Source organism: Artemia sp. Qi Xiang Cuo, chromosome 1 (genome assembly GCF_049724085.1).
Source record: "Artemia sp. Qi Xiang Cuo chromosome 1, ASM4972408v1, whole genome shotgun sequence".
In the NCBI taxonomy this organism is placed as follows: Eukaryota; Metazoa; Arthropoda; class Branchiopoda; order Anostraca; family Artemiidae; genus Artemia; species Artemia sp. Qi Xiang Cuo.
The window spans coordinates 62850155-62876721 of NC_142794.1; the positions used below are offsets into that span (position 1 = coordinate 62850155).

Sequence of the window (26567 nt, forward strand, 5' to 3'; positions counted from 1 at the left end):
AATAAACAGGATGGTAGAAATTTCAATTTCCCCTCTAATGAAAATCCCGGAATTATCCAAGGGCAAAACAGGGGGTATTTCCAGGTGGGGGGAGGGTAAACTCCAGCTTCCGGGGAAAATACGGTATGATTACAAAATTTCTCTGAGATGTGAAATTTAAAATAAAAATAAGGATATTGATTCTGCTTTGGTCTTCCACATTGTTGACAATCCAGATACTGTAATTCTTTTTGATGCAGCAACTTTAATATTTGAAGCAAATGGCTTCCCACATTCTTTTGGGAGGCAACTGAAATTTAAAAAAAAATCCATAAGCCTTGCTTTAAGTAGAGATACTGGATATATTCCTATAAACCCAATTCACAATAACTTAAAATTATAGGATTCAAATAAAATTTTTCCTCAGTTTAAATTAAGATCATCTGTCCACACTTTTAATAAAAATTAGGTCAGTAGACAAGCTAAGTCAATCACTAAGCAGAGAATTCTTGCCCAGTATCATTGGTGAATAGTCTATCCTTTATTTTGTTTTTTTTTGGTTTACTTGATTCAGTCTTTCTTCTGCTCAGTTAGAGTTAATTCAAAAGATTAATTTCCCTTCTTTTTTCGAGGACTGAAGACGCCTGGGCGGAAGGCCCAGACGAAATATCTGCCTCTTTTCATTTCTGTTTCTTTTGTGTCCACTGGCTGACATTACCCTCATATTTCTCGGTTATTTGATTTTATTATTTTTTGTCATGTTTGTCATATACCAATCCTGCTTGTAGCCCTTTCTGTCTTAAACAGTTCACAAAACTAATGTAATTTTATTTCAGCTAAAACCAGGGAACACTGTTTATACACAAAACAAAATTATGTTGAATCTTTTTTTCTGCCAGCCTCTTTGCGCTTCTGTGCTCTGAAAATTGAAAGGCGTCGTAAAATATGTAAGATATCAGTAAAATAGGTAAAATACTTAAGTTACGTAAAATATGTAAATTACATAAAATAGGTAAATAGGTGGTACGTTTGAGGCACAATAACAAAGTCTTGGCTTGTTTAGGGACCAATTTTAAAAGTAACAACATAGATTGCTTTAGTTTTCATCTTTTGGGGCAACGTCTAGCTTTTATAGATGATGAATTTTAAAAGCAACAGCATTGATTGAGCGTCAGGAAATACTGAATAAAGCTGGTTTTAAGAAGAAACAACGTAGATTGACACTATCTGTATTTTTACTCATTCAAGTAATTTTTTTCCAAGAAAAGATTCTCCATAGGATAATTTAGAAGTTCTGATATTTTGACGGCTACAAGGTTTAGAAAGACGATTGCAACAGCAAGATGCTCTAACACTTCTTTTAATTCTATGTGAATCTAGCTGAAGATACTATCGAATTGGGATTATACTCAGCAGAACAAAGAGGAAACCCGAATAACTAGTTTTGCCAGTGGATTGGGAGGGAGAGAAAGAGAGTGTGAAAGAGAGATAGATAGATAAAGACAGACAGAGAGAAATAGAAAAACAGAGAGAAACAGAGAAAGAGAGAGAGAGAAACAGAGAAAGAGAGAGAAACAGAAAAAAACGAGAGGGAAAAAAAGAGAGAGAGAAGTGAGAAAAAGAGAGAGAGGGAGAAAGAGGGTATTTTCAATTAAGAATTTAACCACATCTCAAGATAAATACTTGTTATGTAAAATTTCAAAATTTCATCATTCATGAAACTTCGAGTTTACAGCGTATATGACAAATATGACAAATTTATTCAAGAAATCAACACATTTTTCTATCCCCCCCCCCCCAGGAAAAAGCAGATGAGAGTAAACTTACCTAAAATGGAGAAATTCTCACTTGTTTTCAAATTTTCAACATAGCCAAGTACTAAGTCTTCAATAGTCTTAACCTTTTCATGATCACTGTACAAGGTTCTTAAGTCTATAAAAAGGGGAGGGATACCTTTACGAAAAGAAACTTTCATATACTGATCTACAAGTTCACGGAACGTATCTCTATGAGCATACGCAAGAGGAATTCTCTTAACTAAGCTTGATTTGGGATATTGGATTTTAAAATCATTTTCATACAAGTTCAATTTATCTTCATCACTAAGGCAATTTTGACATTTTTCAGTGGCAATAAAGTACTGGCGATTTTCCTGATTTCGTTTCAGAAGTTCTCTGTATAATGCTTCAGATTCTTTAGGTTTTCCTAGCTGATATAATATATCTGCCCTCATTTCTTTTAGAGATAACTTATCACATATCTGGTCTTCATAAGTGCTCAAATGTTCCAATACTCCTTCCAAATCTCCCGATTCCAAAATTACCTGGGCTTGATACAGAAATAGCTCACTTTGTTCATAGTCATAGTTGGCCTTTGTAGTCGTTTTACTAAATTCATTTAAAATTTCTAGGCATACATCGTATTCTTTAAGCAAGTGATGAGCCATAGCATACCCTATCCATGACACCCTTTGAGCAGGTCGCAGGAGAAGAAGCTGATGACGTGTTTCTTTATATCCTTCAAGGTCTCTCAAATGTATTTGAAGTAGGGATAGATCGCGCAGGATTTGTACATTTTCTTTATCACACTTCAAAGCATTTCTATAACATCTAATAGCCTCATCATATTTTTTATCGGCTCTTTGAAGAAGGCCATAAACATGCCAGCAAACGTGCGACTTCAGGTCATTCTTCAAACCTAGACGGACTAACTCATAAGCTTCTTCTTTCTTACCAAGGCAATTTAAGGTTAGACCTTTCATGGCCAGCGTTTCACCATGCTGTGAAAATTTTGGATTGGAAAGAATTTGTTTGGCAAACTTGAGTCCATTTTTATATTGCTTTTGCTCATAGCATCTGACAACTCTCTTAAAGAGAGTATTTTCTTTTGGAGGTAATGGATTACTTGAAGGCATCTTTTGATTTCTGAAAAAAAAGAAAAAATTCTAGAACACAATTTTATTGCTAAAATAAAGTAGACATAAGATGAAAAAAATATGGACAAACTTTCCAAGCAACAATTTTTAGTCTGCCTATTCTACTATTGTGCTTGTAATTTTCATCTTGTTTAATTGCTACTTTTGAGAAACTAGGCATGGATAAATTTGATTTATTACACATTGTTACTAGTACTGACAACTCATCAGAGCACCATGTCGCCTGAGGCCACCCAAGCTGCACACAACTTCTCCTGCCCAATCTGTCCAGCGCCTCACTTATCTCTTTTTCCTTTAAATACTTTCTGGTGACCTCTGTCGACCCAATTTAAGGATACAAGTAAGTTTCCTGCATTTTTTTGGAAATTTGCAGCAATTTCAAAAATATTATTTTACTTATTTATTAAATAGAAAACAATACAGTAGGTACACTCTTAAAACGCACAGGGTGAGGAGGAAGGAAGGTGTCCCACAGCATTCTTCACAGATAGGAGGGGGGGGTCAAATCATGAAAAATACGTTTTTAGGGAACAGTTTTTACAGTTGAAAATCCCTCCCCAAATCATGCAGGCATGACGCAGTGCTGAATAGGATAACAATTCTGGACTGCTCCAAGAATTATAGCTTTTTTTTTCTTACTATCCCCAGCTTAACCACTGCACAAAGGGAGAGAAATGTCCAGTGGGAGGAAAGGATGGACCGATAAATGCCTCTCTAACCCTACATATTGTCTACTGCTATTTTCCTGATTTACTTCTTTATCGCAGTTATAGTAGTGGCATGTAATATATGTTATTTGGAAAGTACTAAATGGGGATTTGAATGGTATTACTCTTTCCATGTTATTGTAGCTAGTTCAGCGAAGGAATCTTGCACCAGGTTCATTTCAGTCCAATCATTTCAAAATGTGCCTCCAGCAGTAGCCTAGGTGCAGCAGAAAAACGTAATCAAACAGTTCGTGGTAACGAACTGTAAGTAAGGAGCGACCCGGCTCAATGGTAACCGAAACTCCAAAAAACGGGATTTTGATACCAATAGATACATCAAAAGAATCAGATTTTAATTCTGATTTCAAATATATAAGTTTCATTAAGTTTAATCTTACCCATCAAAAGTTACGTGCCTAAGAAAATTTGGCTGATTTTCAAAAAAGGGGAAAAGACCCCCTAAAAGTTATAGAACCTTAATGAAAATCACACCATCATATTCAGCGGATCAGAAAACCCTACTGTAGAGGTTTCAAGCTCCTATCTACAAAAATGTGGAATTTTCCATTTTTTGCCAGAAGAAAGATCACGGATGCGTGTTTATTTGTTTGTTTGTTTTTTTCCCCAGGGGTGATCGTATCGATCCCAGTGGTCCTAGAATATCGTGTGAGGGCTCATTGGAGCGGAAACTAAAAGCTCTGGTGCCTTTTTTAAGTGACCAAAAAAATGGAGGGCAACTAGGACTCCTCCCACGCTCATTTTTTTCCCAAAGTCACCCAATCAAAATTTTGAGATAGCCATTTTGTTCAGCATAGTCGAAAATATGATAAAAATGTCTTTTAGGATGACTTGATCCCCCAAAGTCCCCAGGGGAGGGCTGAAAGTTATGAACTTTACTCAATGTTAACATATAGTACTGGTTATTGGGAAGTATACAGACTTTTTCAGAGGAGATTTTTGCTGGTAGGTGGGGGATGGAGAGGGTCGGGGGCTATATGGATGGATCTTTCCATGAAGGAAGTTTTCATGGGGGAAGGGACATTGCTATGAAGGGGGCGCCTGATTTCCCAGCATTATTAAAGAAAAAGATCAGGAATTAAATAAAAAAACAAGTTTTTCAACTGATCAACTGATTGTGATTAAGAGGTCATTTTTAAAGAACTGGAAAAAAAATTCGAACTATAGTTTAAAGAGCAGGGTATTGACTAGGGGGCGAACCCCCTAATATACGTGTTAAAAATTTATGAATATAGAAGTTCGTTACGTAAGTTAATTCTAAGTTACGTATATTTATTACTAATAAAAACGTTCGTAAATAAAATTAAACAAGTTTCGAGAAAGCCATTTAACCAAATATAATATGCAAATTTTGTTTTAATTATTCATGTACGGTGAGCCAAAATCAAAACCTGCATTAATTCAAAAACGTTCAAAAATTAAATAAAAAAAACAAGTTTTTTTAACTGAAAGTAAGGAACGACGTTAAAACTTAAAACGAACAGAAATTATTCCGTATATGAAGGGCTGTCCCCTCCTCAACGCCTCGCTCTTTACGCTAAAGTTTGACTTTCTCACAACTCTATTTTTTTAAACAATAAAAAAACTTTAGCGTAAAGAGCGAGGCGTTGAGGAGGGGACAGCCCCCTTCATATACGGAATAATTTCTGTTCGTTTTAAGTTTTAACGTCGTTCCTTACTTTCAGTTAAAAAAACTTGTTTTTTTTATTTAATTTCCTAAAAGCTCAAGCCTTCTCATTAGTGTATAATATCAGTGAGCAGAAGCAATGGCTTTTCTTTGGCTTTTTCAGAAAACAGAGACAGGTGTTGACGTCACATTTAATTTCCTCTAAATCTTTAAGCATTAAATAAGTGTATGAGTGACGAAATACAGAGATGGTAACTAGACTACTACGTACCTTTAGCTCCTCTTTTCAGATAATTCATTTATCCTTGATTTATTTATAATTGACGTTCTTATTAGATTTTTATTGGTTTTGGGGATATTTGTCTTGTACTATTGTTTTCTTTTCTTTTTTTTCCCCATATTTTGCTCCATCCTTTTCAAGTTTTTGTAGACGGGTTTTCAATTAATAAATAAAATAAAAAATAAACATTCCACAGAATAAATGAAAATCCGTCAACAGAAATTAATAATACTGAGGGGTAATACGACTGCAAACAGGAAAGATTAAGCAATATCTATAATTGCTTAAAAAATATTGATGTTCTATCAATTTTGTTTTGATTTATAAGTTTGACAGTGTTTCACAGGGCAGTAGCACTGCGTAAATGAAGACAGATATGGCTTTAATGATCTTTTTTTTCTTTTTCACCATGCCACTTCGCATTGAAGGAAATGTTGTAGAAACTTTGGACGGGACTCATTCCGTTGGAAATTGCGAGTTTGAAACCTTCCAGAAAATATTGAGGGGTATGTTTAATAAAATCAAAACACACCATGTGCATGCTGGATGTCAAAAGAACGTATTAGCAATATCTCGGAAGTGTCTAAGGATACTGAGGTGAAACATTTACGGGGGGATAATGGCATAATTGGGGGAATGCCAAAAAGAGACTGGAAGGTAATCCATCCCCCGAGTCCTTTTTATATGCTTCCCTTTAACACTCATCAAACTTCTGAGATAACCATTACTATCAAGATAGTCAGAGGGTTTAATAACTATGTCCCCTGAGATGAAATGACCCCCTCCCCCCACAGCCCCTGGGACAAGGGTTGAAAAATATGCAACTTGATCATCGTTTACAAAAAGGCTGAGAGTACTAAAGTAAAACTTCAGAGAATGTTGAAGGAGATGTTATATAAAATCAAAATACACTATCTGCATCCAGTTTATCAAAAGGGCATGTCTGCACTATGTTAGGAACGGCTAAGGGTATTAAATTGAAACTTTCAGGGCTACTACTACTACTGCAACGCCTTCTGACTAATTGGGACTGCAACTACTTGTCACTGCGACTGCGACTACTTGAAACTATGGCCATTTTTTTTACTGCAACTGCGAATGTTAGTAACTGTGAATACTTGCGACTACAATTACTTGCGTCTGCGACCACTAAAGACTTCCACTACTTGTGACTGTTACAACTACTAACCTGATTGCAACCGTGACTGCTAATGCTGCTACTACTTAAACTCAAAAAGTTTAAGTGCATCCAGGTTGTCAAAAAGGCTTATCCGCAATATCTCAAGAGAGGTTAAGGTTATGAAGTTGAAAGCTTCTGGGAATGTTGAAGGGGATTAAAAGACACTATGTGCATCCAGATGTTCAAAAGAACGTATATGTAATATCTCAGAAACTGCGAAGGGTTTAGCTGAAATTTTCAGAGGATATTATAGGGACCATACAGACAAAATGGCAAGAAAAAACAGGGATTTTAGATATCAGTAAAAGGGGCCAGATTAGGGGCAATTTTTCTAAGTAAATAATTGAAAATATCCATCCAAAAGTACCACCTCCGATCTAGCCATACCTGCTGAAGCTCATTTTACACTCTTCATTATCCAAACAACGAGTATCATTTCTATCTCTGAAACTTACTAGAACACAGTGGAGTGTCTCATGATTGGCCATAATAGTGCTGGCCATCAAACATACTGAAGAGGTAAGAGTGCTAAGCAATTTCAAACAATTTAAATCAAGCAAAACAACTACCACATCCACACAAGACCAATGCATAAGACGTCGTTCAATAGGGAACCAAGCACTGTTCACTTACTTAACTTACGTTACATAGATTTTGGATAGGAGTGGTACAGACACGGTAATTGTTTTGCTAGCTTGAAACTGTTCAAGTTCTTCACAAATTTTCGTACATTTACTTCACCATAGCTAATTAAAATACAATAGAAATAAGAAAAAATATCACAATAAAAGGTAAAGTAGACAAGCCAAATACTTAAATTGTTTGTTTTTTTTTTTGGCAACCTTTCCAACCTATTCGAGTGAAGTCGTACTTAATTTGAACTCGCAGACTTACTTAACACTTAAAGATTTATAAGAAATTAGATGTGACGGGAAAACCTGTCTCTGTTTTCTCAAAAAGACAAAGAAAAGCCATTGCTTCTGCTCACTGATATTTTACGCTAATAAGAATGCTTGAGGTTTTAGGAAATTACATTTTTCTGTTGCACCTAGCTAATGCTTGAGGGTATCTCATCACATTTTGAAATGAACCTGGTGCAAGATTCCTTCCCTGAACTAGCTACAATAATATGGAAAGAGTAATACCATTCAAATCCCCATTTAGCACTTTCCAAATAACGCATTACCTGCTACTACCAGGGTTGCCACCAGACCAAAAAATTTCATAACGTCCAAGCCCTTAAAACGTAACTTTTGATAAGAAAGTCTCTTTTCAAGGCAAGGGGCCTTTATTTCACTATCAAGAGTGGCACTTAAAGGAGGGTGGGGGGGGGGAAGGTTGCCTGTATAATTTGAAAAATATGTTTTTATGTAATCTCACTAAAAATCTTATGTTTTTATGTAATCTCACTAAAAATCTCACTAAAAAATATGTTTTTATGTAATCACTAAAAATCACTAAAAAAAATGGAGGTGATTCTGGTGCAATTTTGCTTTTTTTCCCAAGCAATTTTGAATCACACTTTGTTTTTACGCAAGAAAAATGAAAATAAAACCATTAAATTGATCTTCTTTCACCTTAAAAAAAAAAAAATCCTCGAGAATGTGGAGGAATGAAACAAATCACATGTATGTTATGCATAGTATGCATTTGGTCAAGTTCAGACAAGGTTTGCCTTACCTTGTTTTAAATTTGCCGTGTATTTGGATGCAATTTAGAATGCTTGGAAGAAAAAGACAAGCAGATTGTATTTTTATTTAGTAAAATATAGCTAGGCCTAAACAACTCAAAGAGATAATTGTTTAGGACTTAATTTAAAACTTACTTTTTGTCTAGATCTAAGAAACAAAATATTAGATACTTATACAGCAAAGCAAACATAATCAATTTGGGAGCATGGATAACTTGGGAGTTTACTTTTTCCACTTTCTTGCTTTCCTTACAAGGGTATCCAGGATTTCCCTAGAACTTGGGTAAGGAATTGCTATTGTCTATTGCAGAGTGGGGTCTTTATCGTTTTTAACTCAGAAAACTCACACTCTGCTCTAGCACTGGAAGGTGGTAGACACGTCAAGGTAAGCATAAAATTAGGAAAAATTGTAAGGAAGGGATTGTCAGCTCCATCTTTTAAATTGGCAACACACTTCCAAAATTTACTACAGACAGATTAAAATCTAAACCTGCCTCACATATTATAAAAAGAAGACGTCTTCACTCTGTTTAACCTCTAAAGATCGATATGAGGGACCTCAGAGGGGGAGGGGGGGTTATAATGTCAAAAAAGTGATCAAGATACTTGGAAAAGGCATAGCATAAAATCGAAAATTCTGGCTCAACTAACCCACCCCCTCCTCAATGCTTGGGTATAGCCTTGGTTATAACCGATAATTCGCTCATTTTAACAGTTCCAAATACTTTTTCAATATCAGCTGTTCATAATCCCAAAAAAAAGAGCAAGTTTTGTTGATAACCTGATACTATGTCCAACCAATTGCAAGGGGGGTGGGTTTGTTGCCCAAAGAACAATACATATAGCATCTTATAATCCCATAAATAAATTATAAAGAATATAGCTTCTATTATTATCTACCTATTTTTTTATTATAAAATTTTCTTCCTGACTTCAGCTTGCTCCTTCTCTGTATAATTTCAGTATGGCTATTGACCACAGTATAAATTTATACGAATATTCGTATATATATTTATACTGTGTTATAGTGCTGGTATATATATTTAAAACTGTGCTGTTGATAGAGAAAGATTTAAATTCAACTTATGAAAGTTGATCACTATTGAGTGTAAAGTCTGTTTGCTTTCTCAGTATTCTCCACAGTAGAGAGAATATTCTACAGTGGTATTCTCACATCATTGCAAATGATAATCTCATGAAAGAGAATGTTATTCTACCTTACTATGCAAGTAAGCAAAATGGGTATTTTCTCATACTAATAACTGAGTGATTTTGTGATAAAATGTCCGCAATGTGAAAGAATGTCAATACTCATGTTACTGTAATTAAACTGAAACAGCAGTTTTTTGACAGAAAAAAATAGATTACTCAGAAAATATACATTTTATACATTATTCAAAATCTGCAACAAAAATACAGCGAATTCTTTCCTGTGAAAATGCGCTTTGTCTGTGAAACAGATAAGCCGTGGCTAAACTCAGAGCTCACAATAATGATCAAAAAACGATGCAATCTCCATGCCGTGGGAGAAGTATCGGAGGGGAACAAGTTGAGAAACAAAGTCGTTTCAGCCCTCCGCGTATCTAGGAAAAGGTATATACGGGAAAAAGTAGCTCCACTCCTCAAGTCAGATTCCCACGAGTGGCACGATGCAGTAAAAAGGCTTACTGGAAAACAGAAAGGGACTGAAATACGAATCAGCAACATAGACGGGAGTCTAACCAGAGCCGCGGATGTTAACGAGTTTTTTACACAAATTTGCACTTCTTACCTCACCATAAGTGACGAATAGATGAGCAATATCATCAACAGTTGTAGTGCCAATGATATTGTAGAAGTGTCCGAAATATCAGTCTTCCGTGAAATCAAATGTCTATGTAACGGCTGTGCCACATATCCGTGAGCTCCCTATGAAGCTACTGAAAGAGTACTCACCTTTTCTAGCCAAACCCATGGCATCAACCATAAATCAGTGTTTCTCAGAACAAACGTTCCCAAAATTGTGGAAAACTGTCTATGTGCAGGTCATTCCGAAAGTAAAGGCACCCCAGTCCTGCAACCAGCTGAGACCTATATCCATAACTCCCAACTTGGCTAAACTGGCTGAAGGTTTTATCCACCGTGCCCTATTACAGCAGATTGCACCCTCAACAGACACTTACCAATATGGCTGTATACGAGGCAGTAGCACTGCATTATACCTAGTGCAGATGCACCGTTTGATAGTTGAGGGGATGGACAGCCCGAGCAGTGTTATCAATTTATTATCGATTTATCTGGCCGACTACAGAAAAACATTTAATCTTATAGAGCACCCCATTTCACTACAAATGTAAAAGAGATGGGAGCTGGAAAAAACTTACTGCTATTAGTGAGAGATTTTCTACAAGGGCGACGGCAATCGGTATATCCGTATTTGCCGATGATATCCACTCTGAGTGGACCGAACTTACTTGTGGCTGTCCCCAAAGAACGAAACTAGCTGCCCTTTTATTCTTCGCAGTCATCAATAAAATCCTTGCAGAATTTGAGGAGCGTTTCAAGTTCGTTGACGACATGTCTTCACTTCTCAAATACATAGTAGAAAACGCATTAGCAAAACAGCAGTTTGAACCAACATTTTTTTTGGACTTCGTTAACCAGTGTAAATCTAATAGCCTGCAACTGAACGAGCAGAAATCAAAAGTTCTACATTTCAACCTGCTCAAACAAGATATTACAATACCAGATGTTCCCTTTCCAACTATTTCGTCCGCGACAATACTGGGCGTGACTTTTTACAGGCAATTGCTCATTTAAACTGCATCGTACGCAATATCGCATGCAAAGGACACTACTCAATCCAAAGTTTAACGAGTATGCGAAGGCTGGGTTTCTCAGATCGTCAGCTCTTATTGGCTTACACGACATACATCAGGCCAATCCTCGAATATTGTTGTCCTGTCTGGGGTCCCCAAGCACATAACACTGCCTACATGTCAGAGGAACTAGAAGACGTTCAAAAACGTGCTACTAAAATAATTCTTGGACCCAGGTATGGGAGTTACAAGGATGCCCTTGTGGTTATGAGCTTGCCCACTTTGTTCGCCCGAAGACACGATTTGATAATGAGATTCGGGAAATCACTCATGTCAAACGAGAAACATCGCTCAATTCTTCCTCCAACCACACCAACCCCCAAACTCACCAGGCATCAGAACAGAAGGCAACCCGTCAAGTTCCGAACAAACAGATTTGCCAATTCCTTTGTACCATATTTTGTTAGTGTATCAAATAAGTGTTTTTTTTTCTTAAATGCATTGTAAAAATAGCATAATTTAGTGTTCAGCTTTGTTTGCTACAAAAGCTATTTGATTAAACGAATACAAATACGAAAAAAAAGCATAACACTACTGTAACATAAATTCACAAACATACCGAAAAGGGTGCAAACACAACCTTGGTGGCAACCCTGGTCACTACTATAATTGCAATTCAGAAGCAAATCGGGAAAATAGCAGTAGAACACTGATAAGATAATGACTGGTAAAATGAAACCCTGCTGGTTAGGGGGTCCAGTACCTTATAGCAATTAATTCTTTGTTCATTTTTCGATTTGAATTTTAAGAATTTGTGCTGTTTGAAGTTGTGATAGAAACTTCGAAAGGGGCTTATTTGATTAAAAATTGAAAGGGCTAGTGCCCTTTTTAATAGCCAAAATTGATTAGAGGGTAGCTAACCCCCCACCCACAACCACCATTTCCCCAAACACATCCATTAAACATCTTGATATAACAATTTGGTTTAACATAGTTGAAAGGTCCAGATATTATATCTTTAAGCATGACCAACCCCCTATACCCCTCAGAGAAAAGGCTTTAAGGTATGACCTAGGTGCCTATAAGTTTTCATCAAAAGAGTGGTCGTATAGACTTCAGAGGGGGCTTATTGGATTGGTAATCAGAATTTCTAGCGCCCTTTTTAAAATTCAAAGTGATCAGAGGGTAGATACCCCCTCTACACCTCATATTTTCCTGAAATGCATCTGATAGAAATTTTCAGATGGCCATTTGTCATCATAGAAAGTTAAAAAAAGGCTCATTTGATTGGAAATTGAAAGGGGGTTAGTACCCTTTTTAACAGTCAAAAGTGATTGGAGGGCAAAAAGCCCCCCCCCCCCCCCGCCCATCAATTCCCAAGAGACATCTAATCAAAATTTGAGATAACCATTTTGTTCAGCATAGTTGAAAAGTCTGTAAATTATGTCTTTGAGGATGACAGCCCTCCCCCCACAGCCCTCAGCACAAGGGTTGCAAGTCATGCCCTAAGGGTATATAAGGTTTTTACGGAAAGAGTGGCTGAAAAAACTTCAGAGGGGACTCATTTGATTGGAATTCAGATGTTCTAGTGCTCTTTTTATGAGTCAAAGTGATCATAGGGCAGCCACCCCCCTCCACATTGTATTTTCCACAAATGCGTCTGATAGAAATTTTGAGATAGCCATTTTTGCAAAATAGTCCAAATATCATATAATAAGGCCTTTGGGGTTGACTGTACCCCAGAGTCTGGGGGTAATTATTGTAAGTTATGCCCCAGAGGCATATAAGGTTTTTATGGAAGGGGTGGTTGTTTGCACTTCAGAAGAGGCTCATTTGATTAGAAATGCATAGTTCTAGTTCCCTTTTAAGAGTCAAATAGGATGGAGAGCAACTAGCCCCCCCCCCAATGACATCCTCTTTTCCCAAAACAAATTCAATCGAAATTATGAAATAGCCATTTTGTTACTAATAGTATAAGAATCATATAACAATGTCTTTAGGGTAGACACAATTCCCCCAGGGCAAGGGTTGTAAGTTATGCCCTGGGGCATATAAGGTTTCTTTGGAATGGGTGATTCTATAAACTTTTGGAGCTCATTTGATTGGAAGTTCAGTGCCCTTTTTAAGAGACAAAAATCAATGGAGGGCAATCAGCTCCCCCCCCCCCCCTAAAGCCTATCATTTCCCAAAACATATCCAATTAAATTTTAAGAGAGCTATTTTGTTCAGCCTTGTTGAAAGATCTAGTAATTATGTCTTTGGGAATGTCAACCTCCCCACAGTCTTCAAAAAAGGGCATTCAAGTGAGCCTTTCAGAGAATTTTGAGGGGAGTGTTGAACTAAATCAAAATATGTTATTTGTATAAGGATTGTCAAAAGGGTGGAACACAGGAATAACTGAGTATATTAATTTGGAAAATTCAGGAAATGATCAAAAGGGCAATATTTGCATGCTACCAATACTACTACAACTACCACTACTCACTAGTATACTTGAGTAGTACTACTACTCAAGAAGCATACAAACATACAGGTTATCAAAAGGGCATATCAGCATTGTCAAAGCAATGGCTAATTGTATTAAGTTGAAAATTCAAGGACTGGAGGAGAGGGATGTTATACTGACCAAAAAGCAATATGTTAATACTACTGCTGCTTGTAGTACTACCACTATTCAATACTATTACTAGTAATATCAGTACTACTACTATGACTACTATTACAGCTATATACAGCTAAGGGTATGAAGGTGAAATTTTCAAGGAGTTTAGAGGGGGGGGGGGGTGAACTGAATTGCAACAGGGTATCTGTATGCAGGTTGTCAAAAGGGTGTAACAGCAATAGTTTACGAACAGTTCGGTGTGTGAAGTTGAAACTAAAAGGGTCTGTTGTGAGAGATGTTGAACAAACCAAAAGAAAATATTTGCATCCTAATGCTACTACTTCTACACATACTACTACAAGCTACTACAATTAATTCTACTTCTACTACAACTACAGCTATTAAAACAAAAGATATTAAGGAGAAGAATTTGGGATATTTAGAAACTGTATGGAGCAAATTCAAAACAAACTATGCCCACACAGGTTGTCAAGCAAACGCATCAGAAATGCTTCAGGAATGGTTGATGGGATTAAACTGAAACCTTCACCATGTGTTGAAGGGGATGTTGAAGAAACCAATGGTGCTATGCCCATATTGCTACTAATACTGCTACAACTATTGCTACTGTGCATGCCAAGTTTTTAAGGTGAATCTTTTAAGGAATATTTAGGCAGATAATGAACTAAATCAAAACAAACTATGAGCATGTGGACTTTCAAAAAGGTAGCAAAGCAATATCTGAAGAGCAACTTATACTATTTAGACCTTTAAGGATAAGTTGTGGGGGGATTCTAAAATAGCCAAAAGGTACTATATCTAGGCTATACTTTTAACACTACTACTAGGGTAAAGATACTGATGATTTGACAGTGTAATTTTGGAACCCCTGTCGAAATTTTCCTTCAAAATGGAATAACTCTACTTAGTCATGACTTGGAGCGCCATCTCTTGAAGCCATTTTTTTATTTCAACGATAGGAAACGTTGACACTATCCAGTACACCTCAGATAAGAAAAGAACATTTAATTCAGTCAGTTTCCTGTTTTTGACAAGAAAGGAGCTACTAACAATTTTTCAGGTATGCAATGTTCAAACTGCTGTTACTTGGTTATTTATTGCAAAAAAAGAGTTGGGATTAGCACCAACGCATCAAGATACATCTGATTTTATCTGAATTCTAGTTACAGTTGCTTTTTCTTGATAAAATTAAATTAAAATGGCAACAAATATTACATTGTCAAAACTAGGTTTCAAGTGTCGAAAATTCTTCTTTAAAGTTATGGAGTACCAGGCGCACTAAAAATGTTCCTTTAGTCAAATTCAAACATAGATAATGGCTTTTATAGATTGATTTATTTCTTTTGCAAATATCTTGTAGTAACCTTGTCAAAATTTTTAACAGACAGCAACAGGCCCGGTCAAAATATAGGTGACTTTAACAAAACTTCACTGAACATGTAAAAAAAAAAAAAAAATGAGAAATAATTGGTATCAAAATTCCAGAGTCCACTGAAGAAAATAAAGCTGTCAAATTTATGGGTACCCACTACTGCCAAAAACTGCAGAGGTTCATATGGAAGTCATTTTTCCCTTTCCTTAGCACTAATCAATGAAACTAAAAAAAAATCTCAAATTTGGGTCGGAAGTTGAACTGCAGCTTGACAAATAATATGCCCTTTTCTTTAGCAACAAAAAAAGCAAGGTGCCATGTTTTGTTGTTAGGTTTCTGGACTTTCCTGACAAAGGACAGTCCAAACTAAAATTTTCCAAGTGGATTAGAATTGCAGATCACACTCTGAAATGACCAAATGTTGATGATGTTTACACTGTCAACAATGAACAAATCTTTGCTGGCCCATTAATACTGAAAGGAAGTGGGTCATTCCTGATAGCATTTGGAGATGCTATTCCAGCAGCATATATGCAACACTCAGAAAAAAAAAAAGATTTATGTGATCTAGGTGACAACATCACACTCCTTATGATTAAGCAATTGCGATATACTAAATGCTACATATTTGAAACAATTTTTTTAGTTTTATTACATATACTTTTTGAATAATGTTTTATGCTTTTATACATTAAGAAAAGTTCAAGAAAAAGAAATAAACAAGAATATTCATGTCGAATACACCAGGTTCCACTTACAGGTATTCCCCAAGTATTTTGACAGATGTTGAATTGGGTTCTGAGTTGCGTTGAAAACAGGTAGCTTTTTTGTTGTGTTGAAGTTGTAGGTGAAAATACTCTAGTTTTGAAAATCGGATTTTGTGCCCTTTTCAGATAAAGCTTAGAACTTCCCATAAACAATTAGATTCTTAGATGTTTTCCTACATACTGAAACCCTTTTCAAACCAAAAGTCATTAAATTAGGACTTCTGGAGTAGAAAAACTGGTTTTTAACAAAAACTGTCAATCATCAGTACCTTTACCCTACAGTTACTGTAACTAATTATGCTAAGGGTATTAAGATGAAACTTTTAGGGAACGTTTAGGAATTTCAATTAAACAAAAAAACAGTATACCTGCAGTTGTTCAAAAGGGCATACAAACAATACCATAGGTAGCACCACTTAGTAATAGCTAAAAATATCAGTGAAACTTTTAAATGAGCTAAGTCGATTCAAAATTAAAAGTTCTAGTGCGCTTCTCTCAAGCACATTCATTTTCCAAATGCATCCAGTAAAATTTTGAAAAAGCATTTTGTACAGCATAGTAGAATGGTCCAGCAACTATGTCTTAAGGGATATTGAGCATGTCAACCCCCCAAAATCATGCAACTGACCCATTGTGCTTTAAAACTAAATTTTGCTTTAAACTAAATCATAAGGCATTGTGTTTTTGGTTGCCAATAAGACAACTCAGGAATGAATTGAGGACAGCTGGGGTGTTAAGTTGAAACTTTTAGAGCTACTATTATTACTACTTCTGCTTTTACAATTTAAATAAATAAAAAGACTAAGTGTATCCATGTTGCCAAAGAGCATAGATAGAATCTTTTGGGAATGATATTAAGTTCTACTTCTCAGGGCAACTTCAGGAGTTGTAAAATTAAATTAAAAAATACTGTTTGTGCTAGGATTGAAAGTGTTGAAGAAGTTTCTCCAGTATACAATTACTAACCCAGACTATGGATTCTTATTGAAAAAAACTGAAAAATATACAAAATTTAATTTTTTTTCCATGAAAAAGACTATGTCAATAAACAACAAACAGAAATTGATTTAAAAAACATTTTACACAAAACAAGTTTTTCAAAGAAAATTAAGAGTTCCATTAAGCAAAAATGAGCAGAAATAAAGTCAAACACAGAAATTACAGAAGAAACAAACAGAAATTACAATAATTAGCCAAATCAAACTCCAAACAAACAAAAATCAACAAAAGTAGGGCTGATAACCCCCCCATGCCTTCTCAAGACCAGAACATAATTTGCACTTTACTGAAAACAAATATGTTTTGAATGTTTTCACTTTTTTTAACTTTCATAAATAAAAAATTATCAAATTTCTTTTTGTTTTGAGTATCATTTATTTATTAATTTGTGGTAGTTTTAAACCTGGAAGAGTATTTGACCTTTTTTTGCTCATTTTTGGCTTAATGGAGCTCTTTACTTTTCTTTGAAAAACTCGTTTTGTGGAAAGTTTTTTAAATTCATATATATAAAAAACCCCTTTACTACTACTAACAACTCACTATTTTTCATTACTATATAACTCACTATATATTTCAAGATTTATTTTTCATATGACTGTGTATCAATGTTCAGCTTTGTTAAAAGTAAAGCAAGATCTTTTTTTGCTTGAATGAGCATATCATCAGGGATGTAGATTTTTTCCAATTCTACAATGATTTTTGTTTTCTTTAGTTGATGTATGTTCATGGCCTGAACTGCATTACAGTTTAGAATGAATAAGCATATACTTGGGGATTGCATGTTTGGTTGTGCATCCTTTTTGTCAGTGAAGGGATTAATTCCTGGTAGTGTTTCTGGTTTGTTTCTTCTTGGGGGGGGGGCGGCTGACCTCATCTCACTGGACAAGGAGGCTTGTTGCTCTTGGTGATTCCTTCTGATAGGGATGTGAGCTAGGGGGCTTAGAAGATGGTGTTTTATATGGGGTAGTTGATGCATAGGGGGCGTTTGACTTGGGAGTTTTGGTTGGTTTCATTACAGGCTTTATTTGGTATTGTTGGGCAGCATTTGCTTCCATTGCTGCAAAGGGGTATGGGATGGCCTTCTCTGTTGCTATTTGGAGTGTTAGAGCTCTTTTCTTATATGCAGGGCATAGTGATTTATTTGTAGATTCATGTGGGCCTTTGCAATTGATACATGTAGGCTGAGTGTTGTTGCAAGTTGTCAACTCTTTAGGATGGTATGCTTTACAATTACTGCACTCTAGGAGAATTTCATTGCATTTGTTTGTTGTGTGTCCCAGTTTGAGACACTTCTGACACTGGATAGGCTTAGGTTTGTATTCCTTGTGTGGTTTGATTTAGGAATAACTTTTCTGGGATATTAATTTTTTCCTTCAGTGTAAATAAGAAGGATCTACTTGTTTTTAAGCCATTAGAGTTAGATTTTCCAAGTTAGGTAAAATCTTTAACTGGGATTGTGTTTCCAGCCCTATGTGAGAGCCCTTCTTTTAACTCCTGAATGGATATTTCTGAGGGAAAATTATAAACTACTATTTTTGTTGGTGATTATTTTGGATTCCATTTAGATGCATTAATTGGGGTATTCAGAAGGGATTTGTGTCTGCTGATCTCTGATCTTGGACAGCTATTAGCAGAGATCCATCATGGTGAATATTAAGAGAGAACATTGATTTTATCAATTTGAAAATTGCAACTCTTATTGCAGTAATCTTTTTTATTTCAAAGGGGGTAATAGGAGTAATTTTAAGGTAAATTTCTAAGTTTTGGGAGGGAGGATCTTGGGCAGGGAGAGGGGAAATGCTTTTGATTGGGGAGATTTTTTTCCTTTTTTTTAGAGCTTCTAGAAAGGACCTCTTCAAACCCATTATTATCATTTATAGTGACATTAGCCCCTACACTGATCATTGTCCTATTCTCAGAATTGGAGCTATCATGTGAACTTTGAGATAGTGAGCTTGACTAGCCAATATGAGTATCAGTCTCACTGGTATTTGGGGTGGGATCTGGGGGGACTTTTTTTTTAGGACTTCTAAGAATTGCCTATTGGAAAAAGCTTTAAACTAAAACAAAACTAAAACAAGAAAAGAAAATACAATGATAACAAACCATCTGCACTCTACTATGGGGAAGAGAAACACCACAGTATAGTCCTGAGGATGATTTGAGCAGGATTGGTTCAGTACAACTGCTGATTAATTGACATAATATTTCACAAGAAAATTTATTTTAAATTTTTTTAAATGTTCTGCTGTAATGTTGAAGTAAGCATATTATTAAATGTGCTTACTTCTTCAGTATGTACAACCAAAAAGATCTATTTTTTTGCATCAAATTGATGAATGTAAGGGGAACTTGCAAAAGGTTTGGACTGTAGTTAATAAAGTGCTTTCCTGCAAGAAACTCAAACAGTCCCCCCCCCATGTCATTACAGGAAGGCTGATGGATCTATTGTGGACAAAAATTCTTCAGCAAGCACCTTAAATTTGTATTTCACCACACTTCCTTCATTTTCCATTCCACCCCAGAGTAGAGTAAGAAGTTTTCCCTCAGCAGAAAAGTCATTTTTTCTTTTCCCTGTGCAGTGACACTGAATTTTTTAGTATTATTTCTCAGGTTCCAAGTTGCTGTTTAGTTGATGGTTTTGGTTTGAGTATCAATGTTCTTAAAAAAATTGGTCAGTTTTGTTTCTAACATCATCTCACACATAACTAACCTCTCTTTTTCTACTAGTGTTTTCCTCATTTATTTAAAGTTGCTAATGTTATACCTTTGCATAAAAAAGGAGATTCATCTCTAATTTCAAACTATAGACCTGATTCTCTTCTTCCCATAATCTCTAAGGTTGTTGAAAAAGTAGTGTATCATAGATTCTCTTAACTACTTTCACATACTCCTGTCATTTACCAGTGTCCTAGCCATTTTAACATTTCCCTCTCAATTACTTGGACTATCTGTCTTGGCTTTTCTCTGTCTACAATTAGCCATGTCTTGATGCAACCTGCAAAATACTTGACAACTGCAGGAAATTCTCTCATAACTAACCATCAGCATGGTTTTGTCATACTTTTTCTACCTTGCATGCACTTTCAAATAAAACAGAGTTCGTGCATGCTAATCTCAACAAGGGATTGTGTTTTTTGGGTTTATTTCTTGACTTTTCAAAGGCATTTGATATGGTCAACCATATCAAATATATACCATATCAACCATATCAACTCTGTTCTTTTGTCTAAATTATCTTTGTTTGGAGTGCATGGAGTTGCAGCAGAATGGTTAAGGTCTCACCTCTCAGGGAGATCTCAGTATGTTTTGGTTAATGCTTCCTCTACTTTGCCTATATTGAAAGGTGTCCTACAGGGCTCTGTGCTTGGACCACATGTTTTTAATTTATATGAATGATCTTGTTAATGGTCTTCATCCCCTTGTACACCCTATTCTTTTTGCTTACAACAGTAACTTTTCCATTGCTGCAGTAGAACTGCCATCTGCCACTTCTGTAGCTCAAGGTCTTCTTGATAAAGTAAGATTGGTGTCGGTCAAATGGTATGGTTTTCAACAGCAGGAAAAGTGTCGGTGTATACTTCAGGACTCCTTATTATCTTAATTTGAACTTGGGAGCAAAATAAGGTCCATGGTGAATTAGTAATAATAAGGTCAATAAGGTGCATTAGTTGGCAGCTGAGAGGAATAGACTAACCCACTTATATTACCATGGCTTGTGGTTCTATTCTTTGTCAAGTCTTAACTTAAAGGAGGCACTAGTGGGTGCAGTCATGGTTTTGTCTTGAAGGTTGTTCTAGTTGTTAGAAATATACTTGGTAAAAAGTTATGGTGCATTCTGGTTTTCACTCTTTGCTAGCTTCTGCAAGTGTCCTCTAGTGTTGTGTTGACCTGTATGTTTTGTGAGGAGGGTGTTGTTTGGTTGACTATTATATTTGTAGGTCAGCATCATATCACATCTGTGATGTCTGAAGACCAGTGTTGGTAGTTTTAGATGCTTCAGTCTCTTATCACACTGCATATTTTGCAGACCCATGATGCATTGGTGGCATGTCTTTGAACTCTTTCAGTTATTCTGGTGTCATAATTGTAGGAAGAAGAGGTCAGACAGGTTCCAAAATCCAAGAACAGCCTTGTTAAGTCTCAGGAAGACAGTAAGGGAGTGGCTGGTGATAGTGCATTTCAGCAGGCCTAGACTTGAGTCATTCTTCTTCTATTTTACAAGTCAGCTTTCAACACTTCTTGTTACCTTCTTCTTCTTCCCTTTAACAGCAGGCGGGCTTTTCAGTAAAACTATTTAGCCCTTTTCCTTTTGCTTCACTCTGTGGGCTACAGAGCTACTGGCTTGATTGCCTCATATTTATTAGATATATTCAGATATCTTTCAGCAGATCTTTCGACTCTAGGAGCTCAAATATAAGATGATAGATGTCGTTTTCTATGCTCTGTGTGCACGTATAGTTGGCTATGCTCTTGGCTGATAGTGGGATTTTGTGGTGTTTGAAGTATTTTAACAGTTTAGAAAGCAAGGTATGTTGTGCAGATGTCAGCATATTATATTCAAATAGGCAATGGTCAATTGTTTCATTATTCATATTACAAGGCCTGCAAAGAGGGGACAGGGGAATTGAACCACTTGAATTAGAAAGCTTATATGAGAATGCAAGGAAATTTAGTCCATTTGTTCCAGAACGAATTCTATTATAAATTTTAGAAAGATACTTATTGGGAAAGGGGGAAAGGATAGGGTTAATCTTATTAAAATTAATATCTGATAGCCTCCATCGGTAAATATCTCTAATTGGGATTGGTCTCCCACTTGGCTGGTCAATGTTTATAGCATTTTTTGCTATTTCATCAACCTGATGATTACCACTTATGCCAGAGTGGCTAGGAATGTACTGAAAGTTACCAATGCCTGTGGAACTTCAGTTCTTCTTCTTCTTCTTCTAATTCACAGCAGGCGGGCTATTCAGTTGCTACTATTTAGCCCTCTTCTTTTGCTTCACTCTGTGGGCTACAGAGCTACTGTCTTGATTGCCTCATTATTATTAGATATTTTCAGATATCTTTCAGTAGATCTTTCGACTCTAGGAGTTCAAATATAAGATGATTGAAGTCGATTTCTATTCTCTCTTGTGCAGGTCTAGTTGGCTAGGCTCTTGGCTGATAGTGAGATTTTGTGGTGTTTGAAGCATTTTAACAGTTTACAAAGCAAGGTATGTTGTGCAGACGTCAGCATATTACATTCAAATATGCAATGGTCAATTGATTCATTATTCATATTGCAATGCCTGCAAAGAGGGGACAGGGGAATTCAACTACTTGAATTAGAAAACTTATACGAGAATGCAAGAAAATTTTGTCCATTTGTTCCAGAACGAATTCTATGATAAATTTTAGAAAGATACTTATTGGGAAAGGGGGAAAGGATAGGATTAATCTTATTAAAATTAATATCTGATATCCTCTTTCGGTAAATAACTCTGATCAGGAGTGGTCTCCCACTTGGCTGGTCAATATTTATAGTATTTTTTTGCTATTTCATCAAGATGATGATTACCACTTATGCCAGAGTGGCTAGGAATATACTGAAAATAAGTTTTTATGCCACTTGAAGCAAGATTATCTATAATACTGAGACAATGATAAGTGTCAATGTCCAACTTATATTGAGGAGCTGAGGCCAGCAACTCCAGGCTTGATAAAGAGTCGGAATATACAATAATATTATTTGAATTTGCAATCAAAGGTTGGTTTTCCTTAAGGTGTTCTAATGCCATGATTATGGCATTTAACTCAGCAGACATTATAGATAAGTTATTATATAATCTCTCGCCCATTGCAATTTTCAGGTGAGGAAGGAAAGCACCACTTGCTACCTTCTCATTCATTTTTGACCCATCAACAAATATTTGGAAGTGGTTTTTGTAGATAATTGTTATAAGTTCAGCAAATTTTTTCTGGACAAAAGCAATGGGGGTTAAATCTTTATTCCACTTTGAGAAATCAGTATTTATTATGGGACTTGACCAATTCCATCAAGGGGATTAGGGGACATTAGGTACAATAGACTTTACTGGTACGGGGAACTTCTTTTGAATGTTGGCATACTCATCTGTAATGCCTCTATACATGGCTGGATTTCTTAACCAATTATGTAGGGTGTGTGAGCTATTTGATTCAATTTTTGTTAGATGTTTTGTCAAGAGAAAGCTACGTCTCTCCCTTATTGTTGTTAATCCACCCTCCATAAGCAGAAACTTGGTGCTTGTGGGTTTCCTAAGACCAAATATGAGACGTATTATATCATTTTGTGTTGTTTAAATTTTTTGCATCTGGGTCTTTGCACATGCACCATATACGATGAGCCCATAGTCAATATGGGGTCATATATGCGATTTATAAAACTGGAGTAAGGTTTTCTCCTTACACTCCCAGGGTATGGAAAGAAGTCTTTTTAGTATATTTGTTTTTCTATAGCATTTTTTTATTGTGTTTGAAATGTGGATGTGGAAATTAAGTTTTTGGTCAGGCATGAGACCTAGGTAATTAATATGATTATCTTCTGGAATAGTTGTTTTATTTAGAGTTAGTTTTGCATTAACATGGTTACACTTTCGGTGAAATTGGATTATTTTTGACTTGGTAGGTGCAATGGGTAAATCTGAATGTTGAGAGAATTTTTCAAATTGGAAAAGTGACTTTTGCAGATTTGACTGTGCCATCTCAAAGGTGTTGCCAGATGACCATAGCATCAGATCGTCAGTATATTGTAGGTTAGTGTGGGGTAAGCTCATGTCCCAGAGATATAGGGCAAACAGGAGGCAACTGAGGACTGCTCCCTGAGGTAGTCCTTTGGTTGTTGTCTTTTGGAGTGAAGAGGCTGAACCAACACAAACGATGAAACTTCGCACTTCTATGAAGGATTTTATAAAAGATACTAGCTTGGGGGGTAGTCCAAGATTAGCAAGTTTATTTAAAAGGATTTGGTGGTTCACACTGTCATATGCCCCTTCAAAATCTAGGAAAGCTGCAACTAGGACATTATTTTTTGAGAATGATTCATTTATTGCATTTGTTAGCAAAATGAAAGCATCTGTTGAGGAGTGGTGTTTCCTGAATCCAGTTTGAGTGTGAGGGATCATATTATTTTTTTCAACAAACCAGAGGAGTCTGTGATAGATCATTTATCCATTATTTTCCCCATCACAGGAGTAATCATTATGGGCCTTTAGGACTCAGGGTTATCTCTGGGTTTATTTTTCTTTAGGATTGGTAGGAGGGACGAACATTTGCATATATTGGGGAACATAGAAGATGCCCAAGCGTGATTATAACAATTTAGCACTTCTTGTTTGTATGAAGGGTTGAGATTCTTTATCCATGTAGGGTGCATATTGTCATAGCTGCCGCTAGTTTTGGTCCTAATATGATGTATTTTATTATTCATTTCCTGGATTGAAAATGGACTATTTATATACTCGGATCCTGGGCGTGGTTGGTAACTTGGGTTCATAGGAATGGGGACATTTTGCTTCGATTATTTGATGTTAGCTTATTAACGAAAACAGTTGCAAATAGCTTAGCTTTTTAATTATCATTGTCATAATGGGTATTATTATGTATAAGCTCATACAGGAGTGGGTTTGGGGAAATCTTTTTCCAAAAGATGTGGCTTATGACTTTATGTATAATTGGCTCATGTGTTTCTCTGGAGAGATTATTTGCAAAATTATTCCAGTAATTATATTTAGCATCTATTATAGTCCTTTTTAGATTAGATTCTGCTTGTAATTTTTTTAAATATGTAGCAGTTGATGTTTTTTTATGAGTTCTTTCCTAGCTGTCTTTTTTATTCTCCATTTATTTTGGCACTCATTTGTCCACCATGCTTTAGGAATGTGTTTAGGGAAGGTTTTCTTAGGTGTTGTCCTGGGGATAGCATGATTAGCTGTATTTATTAGTAAAGATGTCAATACTTCAGCATGTGTGTCAACTGTTGTGTTTGAAATGCATGAATTTTGGGTGAAACTTGTATTTTCATCATTTAGCTTATTTTGGAACATAGACCAATTTGCTTTAGTGTTGATATATTTGGAGGTATGTGATAGAGTTTCAGCAGGTTCATTTAGGGAGCAAACTATAGCAAAGTGGTCAGTACATAGACTATCAATTTTATTTATATAAATTTTATTAAAAATGTTTAATGACACAATTTGTAGGTCAATTGTGGAGAATCTGCCACTTTTGGGGTTGAAATAAGTATTCAGGTTTGGAGGGGTAGCAACAGCTAATTCATTATTATTTGAAGTCATATACTCAATCAACTTACCAGCTTTGTTTGCTGGTTTATTCCCCACAAAACGCTGTGGGCATTGAAATCTCCACAAATAATGATATTTTTTAACATATTAGAATTATTTATATAATTAAAGAAATCCATGGCATCTGTAACTTGGCCATTAGGGTTATAAAAGCTTATTATGTAGGTTTTTATATTATTCAGCCAAACACTGATACCAATTGCATCAACATCATTAGCAAAATCTGGAAACTTGATGCCACAGAATTTTATATTATTTTTAACCAATAGAGCTACTCCACCTCCTTTTCTCTCTGATGATCTATCCTTTCTCATGATAGTATATCCCAGAGACTTAATTTGTTGATTTTGGGTTAAATGAGTTTCCCGGAGGCAAGCAATATTAATGGAATTATTATTCATAAAAGATATTAGTTCATTTAACTTCTTTTCTGTGGGTGATCTTATGTTCCACTGGAGTATTGATATGTGTTGTGTTGTTGATTTATTTTTCATATGACTGTGTATCAATGTTCAGCTTTGTTAAAAGTAAAGCAAGATCTTTTTTTGCTTGAATGAGCATATCATCAGGGATGTAGATTTTTGCCAATTCTGCAATGATTTTTGTTTACTTTAGTTGATGTATGTTTCTGCCCTGAACTGCATTACAGTTTAGAATGAATAAGCATATATTTGAGGATTGCATGTTTGGTTGTGCATCCTGTTTGTCAGTTAAGGGATTAATTCCTGGTAGTGTTTCTGGTTTGTTTCTTCTTGGGAGGGGGGGCAGGCTGACCTCATCTCACCGGACAAGGAGGCTTGTTGACTTGGTGATTTCTCTGATAGGGATATGAGCTAGGGGGCTTAGAAGATGGTGTTTTATACGGGGTACTTGATGCATTTGGGGCGTTTGACTTGGGGGTTTTGGTTGGTTTCATTACGGGCTTTATTTGGTATTGTTGGGTAGCACTTGCTTTTATTGCTGCAATGGGGTATGGGATGGCCTTCTCTGTTGCTGTTTGGAATGTTAGAGCCTCTTTTCTTATATGCAGGGCATAGTGATTTATTTGTAGATTCATGTGGGCCTTTGCAATTGATACACGTAGGCTGAGTGTTGTTGCAAGTTGTCAACTCTTTAGGATGGTATGCTTTACAATTACTGCACTCTAGGAGAATTTCATTGCATGTGTTTGTTGTGTGTCCTAGTTTGAGACACTTCTGACACTGGATAGGCTTAGGTTTGTATTCCTTGTGTGGTTTGATTTGCCCAAATAGGAATAACTTTTC

At 36.0% G+C, this 26567-nt stretch overlaps 1 protein-coding gene across 2 annotated transcripts in view; it reads right to left on the reverse strand.

Annotated features, from left to right (window-relative positions):
* Naa15-16 (N-alpha-acetyltransferase 15/16) overlaps positions 1 to 26567 on the reverse strand; it is a 67949-nt gene that overhangs the window by 29175 nt on the left and 12207 nt on the right. For both annotated transcript variants that reach the window (XM_089085984.1, XM_089085988.1), the window contains exon 2: positions 1807 to 2903. In XM_089085984.1, coding sequence (XP_088942110.1) covers positions 1807 to 2893 — 1087 coding nt within the window. In that variant the 5' untranslated portion in view covers positions 2894 to 2903. The remainder of the gene's footprint in view (positions 1 to 1806; positions 2904 to 26567) is intronic.